Genomic DNA, 18233 nt, shown 5'->3' on the forward strand with positions numbered 1-18233 from the left:
CCAGACCTAAAACAATGTAAAAATAAAAAAAAATAAATGGTTTGTGGAGAAAATGTAGTCGAATTGTAAAATATTAAGTACATGTTGAAGAACTAACAGGACAGAGAAATTATTTTTGCAAACAATTCAATTTAAAAATATTGTATGTATCCCATAGGGAAATTAAATGTCATATCATCTCAGTATGTGATAATAGAATAGGATTACTTTATTCATCCCAGCAGGGAAATTATTTCGCAGTTACAGCAGCATAGAGACAAAACACACAACATCCACCACTGAGTAGCAATTGTAGACAAGATAAATAAGAATAAAATATGACATGCTGTCAATATAAAAAGCAGCTTAGAGCAGTCCTTGCAAGGATTCAAAATGCAGAACAGAATGTACATGTAAATATATGTACAGCAAGTGTGCCACAGTGCAGTTGTGCGAAATTGGACTGATTAGTGCAGAACAGTGATTTAGCTTTTATTGTACAGTGAGATGGCATGTGGCAGGAAGGGTTTCCTGTATCTGTCTCTCCGACAGCGGAGCTGGAGCAGCCTATGTGAGAAGGTGCTCCGTTGTCTGTCCACTATGTGGTGGAGAGGGTGCTGTTTATTGTCCATAATAGACAGAACCTTCTTCAGTGTCCTCCTCTCCACCACAGTTTCCAGGGACTCCAGCCTTAGTCCCAGTACAGAGCCAGCTTTCCTGATGATTTTGTCTAGTCTATTAGAGTCGCTGGCTCTGATGCTGCTTCCCCAACACACAGCAGCAAAGAAGATGGAACCGGCAACAACACTGTATATTGTTACTAATGTACTAATATACCCGATGTCCGATAACAGTCAGTCTATCCAGTGAATCTGAAGATGCCTCTCACTGAAGATAGTTGAAGTCAGTCTCATGAGTTCTAAACAATATTTTTGATAGGTGCGGCATTTTTATGACAACTTATTGTAACATAGTTACTTAATTGTGCTACAAAATGGCTCTGTGGTTGAAAAATACATAATATTGCCTCCTTAAACCTCTGCCTGAAACCCAGGCAGAGAGACATTGGACTTTGGTCCTGCTCTGCCTCCATGAAGGCTTCGATTCTACTCTTCTGGGATTAGAGGTCATAGATCTGGTATTATTTGAGCTTTTGAGATGCTAGTCTGGGTTGTAAAAACAAAACAAAACTATTGCCATGGCTACACATAATAAAAACAAATCCAAACATCAAAAATAATTCCACCTGCACAAAATCCAAAAACCGGAGGGATTAACTCCAAAAGAGTAATTCATGAATCAAAAAAACAAACAAAAACAAACCAGAACTAACTTCAACAGCGCAATTACAGAATAACTTTAAAAAATCATTAACATATTTGTAACTTCTAAAAAGTAGCGATATATACAGTATATGCAATTAATAAATAAAAAAAATATGGTATTGTGGCAATAAAAATACTTTATGTACAATTCAAATAATATAAAATAGAAATAAATGTCACAGTAGCCTTTGTCACATCAAATGTTTTATAAAGTCTTATGAAGACCAGTACAAGTTTTTTTTTACAGCAGCAAACACACTGAAAAAGTCAGTACAGAACTGGAAAAATGATATTCCTTCCTACAAAACTCCGACTTTATATATACAACACAAAGCTGAGAAAAGTAGATGTGGTGCTGTTGTAGGTACACAATAAAAAAGTTTTAAAAAACGACCCAAATCATTTTTCGGGGGTGGGCCAGGATTCTCAGTCTCTCTGGTCAGAAGTTCATCTCTCATTTCTGCTCTGACTCTGGCATTTAAATCGGAGGCCAGAGTTTGGTGACCTCCTGGTGTGTGGCCTCAGGTAACCACTGGCAGTATGCAGACAACAGAACTGCAGCAAGGAGAACAAAAATTACAAAACAGATTTATAACAATCAAATCAGAGAAAAACAACAAGCCACATTAATTCCTCACATTTATCTTCAGTCTTCCAGATAGAGTGGAGAGCATCTCTGCTGTCAACCCTTCTTGAAACCAGTGGTCCCAGTAAAGCCTCCGTCCTGGGCTGGAGTCTTAAGAAAGCAAAGATGCAACAGTAAGAGCAAATAAGAGTATACATTCGGGTGTGAAATATATACATTGTATCTTCCACACAGGATTATTTCTCAAAAGTTCAAATCTTTTGAGTCTAACATGTTCAGGTAATTTCTAAAAAATGCATGGACGCATGAATGAAATATTTAAATAATGGGATGTGGAAAAAGTTTAAAAAGCCAATATTTGACTCTGTTAACTCTTAAACAAATCTCAGACTTTTCTAGAGTGCATGAGAAAACTCTCTCAAACCCCTTCAACTAAAGGATCTACTGATTTCAGCAGCCAGACTCTGTGTCATTTCACTGTTCAGACCTTTGTTGTTTCTAATACATTAACATGAAATTATTTTTTATCAGTGCAAATAGAAATATTCAACAACATTCTAACCTTTACTAAAACAATTGCAAACGGAGTTAAATGTGATATTAAAATAAATTAAAAAGTCTTCACCTAGTAAGTGCTTTTTTAATTAAATGGATCCGACAGCAGAGTGGCTCAAGTTGCTTTTTTAACCCTATAACTAAAACAAGCTAATCACTATAGTTTCGCCTATTGTACATACTCAGGTAATAAAAATAATCCCATGTGTGAGGAAAGACTTACTTTGCCCAAGTTTTCATCATGATGGAAGGGTTTGACAGAAGGTGGCCTGTGTTTTTCTTTAGCTTGGGACAAACCTATTAAACACAAAAAGTAAATGTTTGTTCAGGTTGTTACTTGAATAGGAGAGCTTCATTCTTAATCAAGTGTAATACTGAAGATGTTTATTTCTTCTAATGTTATTTTAAGCTGAAAACCATGAGGAGACAGAAGGATGGGAGAATAAAGATAAAATACTTTCACTGTATCTTTATTTCTATGTATTAAAAAAAAACTTCAGTGTTCCTCTTTCACATCCGTCTGTGGTTTCATTAATAAAAATCAATTGAAAAGCTTCAAAAACAGCTTTTGACTTTGACAAATAAATTACATAAGACCATCAGAGATTTAAAAAGCACGATTTATTTAAAAACAACATACAAGTCTTATTTATTAGATCCAGGTTTCTGTTTGTAATTTGTAACATGTCTGACTACTCATGTGCATATTATATGTTAACTTACGAATATTTTTGTGTTTCATCAACTGGACCCCGGAAAGATTATTAAGCACTTTGGTGGAAACTAATGGGGATCCTAATAAATAAACTAACAAGTATAAATTTACTTTTACTAGAAAAACATTTCCTTAATGGCTGAAAAGTTTTTTCTTTTTGACATGCAAGATTTTGGCTTACAGCGATGACATGTAGTTCATATTTTAGACGGATTTGGTGTAAAGCAGATAAAACGAATCGAGACGCAGCAGTACCTGTCCCTCCAGAAGAAACCTGGCAAACAGCTTGTAGCGCTCCAAACCTTCAGGATACTCCGTCTCCACTGCCGGCAGCTGCCAACCCACTCGGACTGAAGGACACACACAGGAAATGAATGAAAGCTCAAGAAGACGCTAACATTTGCTGCTATGCTGCAAATTTACTTACAGAATGTGCTTGATCTGTGGCATCTGATGGTGCCAGCGGAGGAGCAGAACCACGGCGCCGGTGAGTCCAGAGGAGGGCCGAAGTGGCAGTACTGAGGAAGGAGCTGAGGGACCCAGTCTGCTTCTACTGCTGAAACACCTGACAGGAAAAATGTTCTCAAATGATGTTATGAGATAAAAGATGTTCCCTCTGAACAGTTTCTACTCAGGCTGAAACGATTAATCAGATTAATCCTGACGAGTCGATTATTAAAATAATTTAGCAATTGATTAATCAACGTTAACTGGAGTATACAGACTTTAAAAACACCCAACATATTCATAGGCCTGTCGCAATAACAAATTGTGCTGGATGATAAATTGCCCCAGAATTTATTCCAATAAATAATAATATTGGTGTTTTAAGATCATTTTCAAATAATATAACGGTAATGCAATTACAGATCCTCAAAGATCAATAAACTTTAAATCCTAATGAACATTTAACACTTAAATTGGAAGACATTTTAAATATACAAAATAAACAAAACAGACATACATATATGCGCAGTAATTAAGCCAAACTATGCAAAAAATATATACATTTTGCATTCAAAATAAAAACACCACTGTTTTATGTTTTATCTAAAGCTCAAGTTGCAGCTTTTGCTTCACCTGCTTCACTAAAGAAACACTATTTTTCCCATTTTAGGCAATAAAATGCTTATTTTCTTACTGAGAAAACTGAGATTAGAAACATAAATCATTTGTCTAACCCTGTTTTCTTTTTCATACTTAACCAGATCTTTAAACTACTGAATCTGTCCAGATTCATTTGAAACTTAAAAACCAACTTATCCCAAATGTTTGGGTTTCAGCCCTGTGGTGTTTCTTTACCTCTCATGTACATTTTGGAAGTCTCCATGATCTCCTGATAGACCACAAACTCTGGCAGCTTTTTGAACAAAGCAGAATTTGGATGAATGAACACTGGATCATCCATCAGAGGAGTCTGCATAGAAGAAAAACAGATAAAAGTGACAAAATGAAGAAAATAACATGACAAAACTCTATCACAATCCAAGCTGCAGGATCTGCTCACCTTGTATGCATTCTTCCACTTCGGGTCCAGCATGTCTTCACCTTGGACGCGTCTCGCCAGGTGGTCTCCCAGTCCGGCCAGAACAATCTGCCGCAGGCAAACCACCTGATGTTCAGTGGGTGGAGTCATCTTAGGATCCACAAATACGCCCACCTCCGGACACACTCCGTTCACTGCAAGGAGGGAGAAATTAGGGATTTCTGGCTCAGTTTCTGCTGCAGGTTTATGTTACTTTTGCATGTGTGTGAGGAAAAGTGTGTTTCTGCACCTGCGTTGGTAAGTTGACCTCTGAGCCTCCTGATCTCCACCACTGCTTTGAATCTCAGTCCATTTTCCTCACAGAACTTGGGAGTACAGCCAGCAAACTCACACGCACCAACAGCACCTGCAGTCCGGCGCAGGCAGAACTACAGTAAGACTTAGTAACATGTGGAGGTCCTACGTTTCTGTGGCCAAATAAAGAAGGTAACATTCGCCGTAGAATAGCAGAGGGCTGGTCAATAAGCAATAAATATTGTGAATAATATTGATATAAAATATGCCTGATAGAATGTTCAATAATTCCACTGAACTCTGACCCAGAACCGCACAGCATTCTGGGGGATGTGGGCAGAGGAAAGACTTTAGCTGCTCAGCCTCTCTTGCAAAGTTGGTGGAATCAACTTACTTACTCAATCTTTGGTTACCTAGCAACAACCTGTGGAGTAACTTGTGGTTACCGAGGAACAACATCAGTTTAAGGTTTTGCCACTGTGCCTCATAACTGCTTAAAAATAACAGCTTAGAGTGAAAACTGGATAAAACAGAAAAGGTCACATCACTATTTTAGAAGAAGTCAATATTTTTTTTCAGCCATATCGTCCAGCTCACTACTGGCCTGGTAACAACCAGAGCCTTGTTTTACACTCTTTGCTTCGTCCAGAAGGCCTGGACTCTCAGCTATTGAGAAATGATTACTTCCTGGAGGCGTGAGCTCTGTTGAAATTTAAAATCTTGCCCAATTGCTAACGTTTAGTCGTGATGTATGTAATGTGTCAGTACGACGTTATGGAGCTTATAAGAAATTGTCTGCACTATAAACAACCAATCGCCACTGCAAAGAGAGAAGAGCCGAGCCGAGCAAGATGGCTGTTCATGTTAATTCAATATTTAGAAGCGTGACCGTTCACAGTGGATGTGAATGGCTTCGTTCACATCCACCGCTGCCACTGCTAAAACTACAGGCAGACTTTAATTATGAAACAGTGCAGGAAAAAGACATCATCGTTTTTCTGCGCAGAAATTCTACCAGAGTAATCCATGTGAATGGGAGAAATCCCATTAGAAGGGAGATTAGAATGAAGTGGAATTGCATAGGAAGGCCATGGCGAGGCTAAATTAAGACTAAATTAATGTTTTTTTCTCTTCAGTATTCTCACCCAGCATGACCATGAGATCCCCCAGCAGGAGTGAAGCTCCTTGCCCCGCCCACAAGCGCCTCATCTGGGCCAGTCGAGCTCGACGCTGGGTAAGGTTGGAGCTCTCATCGTCACTACGAGCAGGTCTGAGGAGAGATGAGAAAACAACAAGCGATAAATCAGCTGTAGTTTTCTATGTGCATGACAAACAAATATTAATGTGTAGTGTTATATTACAATATTCGATCTTGCACTGGATGCCTTTTTTCTAGTTTTCTAGTACAATTAAATATAAACAATGACTAGTATGAATGTGCACACCTGTCAAAGTCCTCAAAGATTTCCCGGACAGTCATGGCTGAAACCACGGCGATGATGTACGGCAAACAGTCCTGCTGCTTCCCGAGAGCCAACATCTTTGCATAACGTGGCGCCACGGGAAACGAAGCCATCGCTCTGCCCAGCGAGGTGATGGGACAGCTCAACTTCGCTCGCTGCAAGTCTTTTATCCTTGTAAAACATTAACTAATAGTTAACTCGGGTGCTTGTATAATGACAAAACTTTGCTCAAGGATTCAGACCCCTTGAACTCTTTTGCATTCAGACACGTCTCGACCTCAAACTTAAAGAATAAAGAATTTTAACAATAAAAAATGGACAAAAAAATAACTCTGTAAATGTAAAATTTATAGACTTATTCTTTTGTCCAGACATACTCCAAAAGAGCTCAGAGTTGTAGTTGTAACAAAATACTTTTAAATATCAAGGGATATGAAGACTTTTACAAGTCAGTATACAAGAAGAAATCTCAAAAATATTGTAGGAAATAAATCTTTTGAGCATAAATCTAATAAAACCAACTTTTAGTCTGATGATCAGTGGACATTGTAAAAAAAAAAGAAGAAAAAAAAAGGAAACAATCTTACTGACAAACAAGATAAAAAACTCAAACTGAACACAAAACACAATATTCTACATAATTTAATTTACTAATTTGTTTTTGCCCTGGTCTTTTTTCTGCTTGTTATGCTGCCATTAAAATCAGGAACAAAAGAGGAGGAGCTGACTTTTACTGGTTGCTATGGTAACCAATAAACGTCAATAGCAACATAACTAAATTTTAAAGCAATTAAAGTTAAAAGAAAATAACCCGTTGACTACACAAAATATATTTAAATAATAATAAATAATATTTTTAAATTTAAATAAACTAGACTTGAACTGCATGACAAAAATTTAAAGAAATAATCAAAACAAATAAAATGCAAAGTCTTCTTATAATGCATTTAAAGATGTAAAAACAGCACAGCTACCTTCCAGAGCGAAGCGGCTCTTCCAGAGCTCCCAGTGAAACCAGTAACTCCTCTGCAGCGATCAGAGCCTCGGTGGACGGAGGTGTGGGAAAAGGAAAATTAACCACCTGCAAAACCAGAAATTACAAATATTCCGTTTTCTGCTTTTCTCTATTTTTTCGCTTTAAAACATTATTTGTCTCCTTACAGACCTTCTCGATGTTGAGGTCCTTCATCTGCAAAACCAGATCCTCTACCGGGCGGCGAGTGATCTCTGCCTCAGAAAACAGGCTGAAGTCTCCAAAAACCGCAGAGGAATACAACCTGTGTTATAGAACCAAGAAAAAAAAAATTAAAATAATAGATAAAATACACCAGAGAAGCAAGTTATCAATTAATGAGTTAATCTAAAGTGGACTGATCTCATTCATAGACTAACAACTAATTTTCTTAAAAACCTGAGTATTCTCTTCTATCTGGAGGACCATATTTTGACAACATAGAGTGGTAAATAAAATAAAAAAATGTAAATTTTAATATTGTTTTGTGTCCGCTGTATTAAATGCTGACTGAATAAAGAGAAATTTGTGTTTTCCACACATATCATATATAAACTTAAGACAGTTGTGAACTATAACACAGCAAGAACCCGCTAGGTTGTTAAGTGGAAATACACAAGATGAAAAGAAGAAAAAAATGTGAAACACTAAGGCCCGCATGAAACATTAAGGCTACTTCTGTTTATGCAGAAGTAGCCATTGGTTTCTCTTGAAGGAATGCTAAAACTTTGCTCCATTACGTGCTTTAACAGTCCTCAAAATCAACACCATGTTTGTTTTCCATTGTTACAATTTCTCTGCGTTATCTCACCTTCGTAGCACATCAGTATAATTACCCTGAGTGAGAAGTTGTCGCTACTTCGTAATGCAACTCGGCTGAATGAGCGCTATTACGGCGATAACTTAGGAGCTTGTCGAGTGTTTATATTTCAAAACAGATGCGCTTAAAGTACATTTTGCGTCCGATTTTGCATCGGATTCTGTTTAGACAGTTTTTCTTTTCCATTATGATATATCGCCGCCATCTTTAATTATCAACTGGCTGCGCTTAAGGATGACCAGCGGCGCCCTCTGCTGGATGGCGGCCAAAGTACAACAATAAGGTAATGAATGTAAATAATTTATTTAATATATTTTCCGTGACGTGAGCTATGCAAAGGTAAGTTAGCCAACTGTGCGATGCTGTTACAGTTAGCTAACTGTGTTTAGTTGGATTGGTGTTGTTTAAACACAACACCAAAGGATTGTTTTTAAATAAAAGGATAAATGGCCAAAGATCAGGTCTTTGAAAAGAAAGCCTGAAAATACCAGTGGAACTCTGGGTGAGCTGCAGAACTTTTGTTTTTGAACACTATTATGACACATAGCATGCGACATGCTGTGCTGAATGCGATATACCGGTGACAAGGCAGTGAACAAAGCTGCACCCCACACCGACTAACTGCATCTTTACACCAAAAATAAAACTATTTATGCTAGGATATGTGCTGCCTGAAAGAAAATGTTTGTATTTGCCAACGTAACTCAAGTCTATTTTCTTATATTACACTTCTAAATTACAAATCAAGTGTTTGTCAAAATGTTATTAATGCAGACAACACTTGTAGTAAAACACCTAGTCGATTTCCATGTGTAAAACATGTATAAAACTTAGAGTACATACTTTCAGAATACTGTAAATAACTCAAAATGCACCAAGTAGTAGTTTGTGGTTTTATCTGGCCAGTCACTTTCACAAAACAGCACCACCCTTCCCTTTAGGAGGAACAAAGACAATGGGTAAACAGACTAATACTTTCATTTCAAGTTGTATATATTAAGATGTTGTGTTATCACGAAGGTAATTTCAAGTTAGGTAGTACTGTGCCTGAAAAACTTTGGCAAAAACTCAGGTCTAAGCAGATATTATTAGTTAATCGACTGTAACAAAGTTTAATCTAATGAACCATTAATTAACAATCAATCTTGAGTCGACTCATTGTTTGAATCCCTAAAATCGACACGCCACCAGGTCAACAGTGTTGAACAGTTCTGACCTGTAACAATGTCCAGCCTCCGTTCGTCCGGCTCTGCCTGCCCTCTGATTGGCTGAGGCCTGAGAGGTCCATGAGACTTTGAAGGATGACACGCCCGTCACTCTGTCGTAGTAACGCTTCTTAACCCGGCCACAGTCGACAACATATTTGATGCCAGGAATGGTCAAAGATGTCTCGGCGACGTTGGTGGCTATGACACAGAGACGAGTGCCAGGTGGAGGAGGCCTGAACACCTGTAGGCATGAAAACAGACTTCATTTGTCAGAGAAGCTTCTCCTGGAATTACGCTAAGTGTCTTGAAAAGGTCTTTTGCTGTGGTGGCAGCATATCTGGCCCCTGGGTGCAGATTTAAGGGGTCCAAAAGAGGCAAGAGGGGGTTGTGGAGTATCATTCATAGCCCCCTGTGCTGCACACCTGAGCGTACAGGTGTGCAGCACCCGGGTGAAGGTGTGAGTTTTCCAAGCTGAAGTTCAAACTCAAAATATATATCTGTCACACTGTTAAAGAAAAGACCTAGCCTTACATTGACCAATTTAAATTTAGAAATAAATAAATCATTTCAGGTTTTCCAATGTTTATCAGCTGCTCCTTGTTGTAAACCACCCTGTCGCTATGGTTACACATCATGACGAAGTAGCGAAGTATGAAAAATATTGCCAAAAATCTGTCCAACTGCACAGCATCCAAAACTATAAGGAAGGTTATCAAAAAAAATGCTATTTTCACTCCAGAAAGTTAGGAAAGAGATTTTGAAAAAGAAAAAAATCTGAATGATTTCTCCAGTGTGCTTCCACACTGAGCGGCGCAATTCTGCAAAATTATGGAACAAGGAGGATCAGTGTCCAAAACAGTTTATAGTTTAATTTCACACCTGCATCAGCTGGGATTGATTAATGAACACAGATTTTACATTTTGTGCGTGTTGTCATCAACATATGATAAAACTAATAGTGTTTGCTTGTCCACAGTTCACCTGAAACTGATGGTAGAGGTGCAGAAACCTCCCCACAACAACAGAAATTATACACACTGTGTAGAAAGCGCAAATGCATTGTAGGGCATAGAAGACAAGAATACAGCTCAGCAAACCAGCTTGATTATTACTTCACCCTCAGTAGCATGATGACTGTTTTTACAGTGGAATAAAGTCGGAATATTATTGGAGATCCAGGAAATAGTCATGTGCTGCAGCCTTTGTCATTAGATATTGTTTGTCATTAAACTAGTTGATGACATAAAGGAGGAAATGTTGTGTTAGAAGAGATTTTTTGTAACTTTTATGTCAAAACTGCCCTGTTTCTCTCTTCAGGGACTAACTTCTGAACATTACAGTCGCCAAAATATTCATCTTACCTTAGCTTGCTGCTCAGGAGCCAAGAGGGAATACAGTGGAAGAACAAACAGAGGATTGGACGGGTCAGCCTTACATTCTACAAAAACAAAACATGGAGCAACATTCTGCTTAAAACATCACATTTTTCAGTTTTCCTCACAAGCTGTAAAAAATTATAAAACATCTAAAGGATTTTCTTTTTTTACAATTTATTGTGATTAAAATGCAACAGAATTACATTGTGACCCTTTTCTGAACTAAAATTGTAAAAAGGTGTCAACCTTAAATGGTTGAAGTTACTTTTACAATGAATCAGATAAAAACATGTGGATGCAGCATTAAAAATAAACTCAGAGGGAAATTTAAACTGATCTTTTCAATCCCTGAATAAATTAGGAACTTCAGACACCCAAACAATATTCCTTAAACAAAATATATATTTTTTAGAGGTTTCCTTTATGGCACATCTAAGCCTCACTCAGCTTGGCCGTTGAAAACTATCAGTGAGGATGAATTTACCCGACTCGGTTGGATCGTCCCCGATCTCGAGGTCTGAGCCTCCGTCCTCCTCGTCTCCGATCCCAGCCTCTCTGTCCTCGTCCCCCTCGTCCACCGGCAGGGCAGAGTAGTTATCCAGGTCGATTCGAGGCAGAGACTGGAATCAGAGTTAAAAACACTTAACTTCATGTAACTTTATTTCATGTCCAATCAACTTGTAAAAGGAAATATTTTTAAAACGATTGGCCTAAAAAATACTAATCAGCCACTGGATAAAGTTTCCTATAAGCAAACTTTATTCAATTGCTGAAACACTACTGCAAGTCTGCATAGAAATAAATGTGATATGAAATTAGGTTAACAAAACAACGCTGTAGTCAAAACCTGCTGTAACTAATATTGTAGCAAAAGACATTTTAGAGAATTTGACCGATTTAATATTAAATATTTCTTGCAAAAGTATAAATACATTGGATACTTTGAAATGTCACAAAATGTGAAAACAAAATAAGATAACTACTGTAGATACAAATGAATAAGGTAAAATATTGTTTTTAGAAAGGGACTGTTAGGTGGGAATGTTTAGCTGTGAGAGGTGTAGATCTTTGCAAACCCATTAGAAAATAAATTCAGTTTTTATTGCAGGTAAACTCACAACATTCTTCTTGTGTTTGGCCTTCTTAAATTTCCTCATTGCCTCGGCCGTGTCCGCTTCCTCGTCTTCAGCTAAACATAAAAAACATGTAAATTCAGAACAGAAATAAACTTTCTCCCTGATCGATGGTTACTGAGATGGAGCGCTCACCAGCGGCCATGCTGCCCTTCCTGAATGGAAACGCTTTCCTGAGTCTCCTGCAGAGGCTGTGGACCTCAGCCTGACCCGTCAGAAACACCAGGATCCCCCCTGAGCGACACAGACAGCTTCATTAGATTTTCCCTTTTACACTCATAATTATCAACGCAGACACTGAAAGTAGTGACAGAAAGTCAAACATACCGGGAGGCAGCATGCGGTGGATTTTGCAGGTCTTCTGAAAGGCTTCTCCAGTGTAATCCTCCAGCGGAGTTCGTTTGTTGAAATGGACGGTGACTGGGAACTGCCGGGCGTCCACCTTGATGACGGGAGGCGGCGTCTGAAAAAGCTTCTGGTTTTCTGTGAAATCCTCGACGCGCAGAGTGGCCGACATGATCAGCAGCTTCATGGGCATTCCTTTCTACAGACAGGCATGGAGAAAAACAAACATGAAGCAAGTCTAGGAGAAAAAGCTTTTTTTAATTTTTACGTTGTGCAGCTACATCTAATTTATTTTTGCACTGATTCCTGATTCCTAATTGATCTGAAAGGTGAATCTGCAAACACTGTCTGTGCAGAGAAACAATTTGGAGAAAAATAATAAAATTCTGCAGGGTCTTATGTGATCAAAACAAACTTTCAAACTTCAGGAGAAGATGATTAATTCCTCTAAATGATTGACACGAACACAAAAAGTGACATAAAAACCCAGCGTAGCAACTTTTTCCACCTTGTTTCTCAGTGGGACGATGCGGGACAACAAGCCGATGAGGATGTCCGTGTAAACGCTTCGTTCATGGGCTTCGTCTATGATTACCACACTGTATCTCTGAAGCAGAAAATCCTACAAAGCAAGACAAAAAAATGGAAAATGCAACAAATATTAATTTAATTTTGTTCTTTCCTTGTGGTGATGCTAAACAGATGTGTGTTCAACACAGAACAGAGGAAATTAAACTGAGACACACAGAGTATAATTATTTCAAGTTATCTCTAAACGTCTGTGAACACTAAATATTAACAAATAAATAAGCAATAAAACAATAAAACCTTCTGGATCTCCTTCAGCAGAACACCGTCTGTCATGAACTTGATCTTTGTGTCGCTCGTCACGTTGCCTTCGTATCGAATCTGGTACGACACGACTCTGAGCAAACACACAGACATAAATTATTATCAGTAAAACAAAAACATATATATTTTAGGATCTAAAGCAAGTCAAATATTTGACTTACTGGGAAGGAAGGTTCATCTCTTTGGCCACTCTGTGTGACATGCTGACCGCTGCGACTCTCCTCGGCTCTGTGATCCCAATTATCCTGCTGCCACTGGAGGAAACAAATAAATTAGGATAAAAATAACTTTCTGACTGGCACATTACCCAAGTCAGTTTACTTACATTTCAAAATCACAAATTTCTACAGTCTAACCAACTTTTAAGCTAAAATGCACAAAACGTTTTACAAAATCCAAATTTAAAGGTTTTAAATATGGAAGCAGTAAAATCTAGAAACTGTAAGGGATGAAAGTGAGCAGATGGACAGATAGGACAAAGAAACAGATGGAAGAATAGAAATAGGATGGATGGAAAGAGAAAGCAATGGACAGTTGTACAAGCAATGAGACGGACATAAAAGTTTCTGAAAACAGTCACCGATTAATGAGTTAATCTAAAGTTGACTGATCTTATCAATCAACTAATCAGGTCATTTTCTTAAAAACTTGAGTTTTTTGCACCGTTTCTCTTCCCCGTTCTGGAATAGCCGCCATCTTTATTAACTGGCTCCGCTACGGCCAGCGGCGTAGCGGGTCCATCCTCTGCTGGATGGAGGTCAAACTTTAACAACAAAAGAGGGTCTAAGCCAGGGGTGGGAAATCCTGGTCCTCGAGGGCCGGTGTCCTGCAACTCTTAGATGTCTCCCTGGTCCAACAGACTTGAATGCAACAGCTGAATCACCTCCTACGTGCAGTCAAGTTCTCCAGAGTCCTGCTAATGACCTCATTATTTAACTGAAGTAGAGACACATCTAAAAGTTGCAGGAGATCGGCTCTTGAGGCCTGGAGTTGCCCACCTCTGGTCTAAGTGGACATTATTAATCGATTGGAGCAAATTTTAACCTAATAAACCATTAATCAACAATTAATCTAACTGTTTACATCAGTGGTACAAAGTGTAAAAATACGTATATTTCTCCACGTCGTTTAGTTCTTTCCTGCTTCTCTAAACATGGAAAATATAATATTTATTATAGCATAACATATTCCAGAGTGACTCAGAACCCTCTTATGATGCAGCATTATGAGCTTTTCTCTGGGTCAATGTCCAGAGAGCCATGCAGGAATAAAATGGAGACCCTACCAGGCATAACCAGCCTCATAGAGGAACTGAGGCACCTGCGTTGTCTTTCCACTTCCTGTCTCCCCACAGATGACAATGCAGGGATTCTCCCTGACTGCCTCCATGATGACCTGCTCCTCGGCCAGCACCGGCAGCTTCAGACGAGCCTCCTGCAGTAATGGATTGAGACATGTTCAAAGCAGAGAAACAAACACAGTGTTATAAATATGTACAGTACAATTTTCCTCACCTGAACCTCTGCTGATCTGTCAACTGGAATAAACACAGCCGGCTCTGACGGCCTCTTGCTTTGCACCGTCTTCTTATTAGGAACCGTCTCCTTCTGTGTATCTGGATCTGCAACGTTTTGCTCCAGCTTCACCTCCGGTTTGGTTTCATCAATATCCTTATGTTCATTTGTCTCTACAGAGTTATCCCCTCCATCGTCCTCTTCCTCTTCCTCCTCATCAGAGGATGTATCTTCATCACTGCTTTCTTCTTTCTGTTGCTCTTCCTCCTCATCCTCTTCCCATTTTCTTTTCCTGTTTGCCCCGCTCACACTGCTGATCTTTGGACCAGAACCTCCATCTTTCGCTTCATCCAATGACCTGAAGGGAAACGAAACAATCATGCTGCTGTTGCTGTCTTGATTCGACTCTTGATGCACTGATTTTACAGATTTCTGAGATTTTCTTTTCATATCTAAATTATCTCCTCAGACAGTTGTACCTAAAAGCATCTGAAGTCCCAAACTGTAACATTGTAAGACAACTAAGCAGCAATGATAGGATTATGCTACGGCTGCAGCTAACAGTCCCATCTATCTGTCTCAACATGGCATCATTTCAATAAATATACATTTTTATAAACGTTTCATCTGCAGCTTTAAGCCAAGTGATTTTAGTAATGGATTATTCTGATGATTAATTGGATAAAATATTTGCACATTCTGCAGATTTTTCATTTAAGCACTTAAGTTTATTTTATGCAATTTTAGAAATACATTTAAAAATACAAATAAACAATAATTAAAAAATAATAAAATAAGTATTTTATTATTATATTTATTTAAAAAAATAAAATAAGTATTTTATTTTTAAAATGCAATAACATAGCATTCCTCTGGTGATTTGAAACAAAGAATGCTTCAGCGACTAAACGCTTATTTTTAACATCAAAAGCCCAGTCCTTCCTGCTTGACTTAACATCATTACAGTCTGCTGATTTTTTTTTTTTTTTTGGTTAACCGATATATTAACGGACATTCTTACAGAATTTGAACCAGGTGAGGAAACATACAAATAATATTAAATCTTATTAAATGCAAAATGAATATATTTTGACTAAATTGCTGCTCTGAGTGTGTTGTTCTATCAGCAGTTGACCTTTTTAGTGTATAAATACTCCAGTTAACAATTAATCAATTACTAAATTGGTTGATGATTATTTCAATAATCAATTCTCCATAATACATTCAATTGATTGCTTCAACACTATATTTTGCAAATAATACATCAGCAATGATTGATTAGCATTATAATAAAAAATTAAACAGAGACTCCGGAGTGAATAAAATAAGTCCTGACCGTTGTGTGTCTATTTTGAAGGCCATGTTCCACCTCAGGTGCTCATGACCTTTGAACTTACTGTTTAGTTTGGTAAAGCTTGTCTCCTGTTCCCAGTTTGGATGTTGTGAACAAAAGCTTCAGTTCAGACTCTGGAAGTTGGACCTCGGCCAGTTTGGTGAGGATGTCTGCCCTCTAGAAGACAAATTAATAGAACTACGTCAGCAGGATGTGATACAAAAACAAAAGTATGTCTCCCTGAAAACAGACCTTAACATAACGACATTTTTAATACAAAACATTTTACAACAAAGACAAAAACATTAAAAATATTTGAGATTTTATTTTCAGCCTTTCAAAAGCATTCTCCAGTTTGTCGTATCATATTTTTAAGGTATCTTATTCAGATTTTATGTTATACATCAACACAGTGTAGGAAATCTTAAGGGTTAAATCAATGTACTTTTACAATAAAATTCTGAAGTGAGTATTGCATTCACTCACTGTCACTCTGACGCCCGAACATAAAATTCTGTGCAATTAAATCTATGTATTGAGTTATAGTCTGTGAATTTGAATATTACTGAAAATGTTATTTATTCCAATAGCTTAATTCACCAAATGAAACACAGACTGACTTTTCTAATTTAAGGTTAGGATGTCACATCAGTCGTATAAAAAAAATATTTTTAATGCAGAAATGTGGATTTATTGAAACACAGGTTTAATACTCACTTAAAAGGCATTTTTAAAATGTATTCTGACAAAACAGAGAACACATAATTTATTTAGTCTGACTTAATTACAACAAATGATGCAAATGCATTTGATTTTATTCAAAGATACCAGAATTATAAGGTACATGTAAAAATTAATGTCACATTTTAATATTTTTTAATGTGTGTAAATAAACCTTGTATTATTTTTCTTCCACTCTTTCGTTAAACTAAACGCTGTGATAGTTTATCCTGAGAAATCTCCATAAAATACAAAGAAGTTGTAGTAAAAGCACAAACGGTAAAAATGTTAAAGGGATAGGAATATTTTTGAATCTGAATGACTACTATTTTAAACTTTGTGAACCGCTATCTCTTTATGGGTAAAGTTGTGCAACAATGTTTTTTTAAGCTGTTACCTCATAATGTCACGTACATATTTAGTAGAAATGTGTTGATCTGACTTACCATGACGTCTTTTTAAGTGCAGAAGCTGTCGTTTGTCTAGCTGCTTTTGGCATAATTTTAAATGTAATATTTTGTGAGGATATTCACCTCTTTTTCTTAGCTTTCATACACATTTTACTGTTGCTACCATAGTTGTTGCTGTTGTCTCACCTGAGCTTTTTTCTCTTTGCGCTCCAAGACTTTTTGAAGCTCCTTTCTCTGTTTCTTCGTCAGATGTTTTTTGGAGGTCACGGGCTTTTTTTTAGATTCCTCCTCTTTCTTCTTCTTGTGTTTGGAGGCTGGAAGGACCAGAGCGTTGCTGTCGTCTACACCTTTCATCCGATCCCCAACTAATGACAACAAACCCACATAGATCCGTCAGGACGCTGCTTTTTAAACAAGGAATGGATAAATAAACATCTTAATAACAGTGATGTCTCCTACCGTTTAGCTCCACCACAATATCCGTCTTCCCTTCCTTTGCTGGTTGCTGCGTTTCACTTTGCTGCCTTCCTTTCCAGTTGTGTTTCTTCCTTAGCTTTCCCATTTTAAACAAGCAACTGGATATAACACAGACGACAGTCTCTGATACAGAAACAGACCAGGCTGAGACTTTAGCAGCTCAAAAACGACTAAAGGACAATAATTCCTCGTCATCAAACCGCCTTAAACTTTTGTGCTGTGGAACTCATGATATAATTGTTTTAAAGTCGTTATGTCTTCAATATAATTGTTCAAAATGGTGAAAAGAGGATAAATTAGCCACTGAAGGATCTAATGTGGAAACCTCACGTGTAAACATGTGAAGGTCCAACTGTTAAAACTGTCCCCCCCGGAACAGTTACTTCGTAGAAGTGTTCCGCCGAGGCATTAAATTAAATTAAAGCAAAAATAAATAATAGAACCAAAGTAATATAAAATAAAAATTAAAAGGATAAATAATAAAAGAACGTAGAACCTAAAAATAAAATTTAAAAGAAAACGAAAAAATTTAAAGAAAGAGAAATTAATAAATAAACAGAACATTAAGAGAAAAGGGAAAAATTGGAAAGAAAAAGAAAGCAAAATAAATAAACCGAGACATTAAACAAA

General features: G+C 37.5%; 1 protein-coding gene across 1 annotated transcript; it reads right to left on the reverse strand.

The window, feature by feature from the left end:
• Positions 1-1495: 1495 nt before the first annotated feature.
• dhx37 (DEAH-box helicase 37) lies at positions 1496-17986 on the reverse strand. The gene is made up of 26 exons (XM_023344220.1): positions 17586-17986; positions 17313-17491; positions 16061-16173; positions 14664-15021; positions 14435-14583; positions 13311-13403; positions 13126-13222; positions 12806-12919; positions 12280-12496; positions 12088-12186; positions 11938-12008; positions 11304-11439; positions 10805-10881; positions 9452-9684; positions 7569-7680; positions 7378-7484; positions 6386-6574; positions 6086-6210; positions 4936-5052; positions 4668-4840; positions 4463-4577; positions 3588-3725; positions 3416-3510; positions 2669-2742; positions 1943-2040; positions 1496-1859 (listed from the first exon to the last, which is right to left on the reverse strand). The coding sequence occupies exons 1-26, from the start codon at positions 17686-17688 to the stop codon at positions 1783-1785; spliced, it is 3459 nt and encodes a 1152-aa protein (XP_023199988.1). The 5' UTR covers positions 17689-17986; the 3' UTR covers positions 1496-1782.
• Between the last annotated feature and the right edge of the window lie 247 nt (positions 17987-18233).

The sequence above is a fragment of the Xiphophorus maculatus genome, chromosome 12 (genome assembly GCF_002775205.1).
Source record: "Xiphophorus maculatus strain JP 163 A chromosome 12, X_maculatus-5.0-male, whole genome shotgun sequence".
Taxonomy (NCBI): domain Eukaryota; kingdom Metazoa; phylum Chordata; class Actinopteri; order Cyprinodontiformes; family Poeciliidae; genus Xiphophorus; species Xiphophorus maculatus.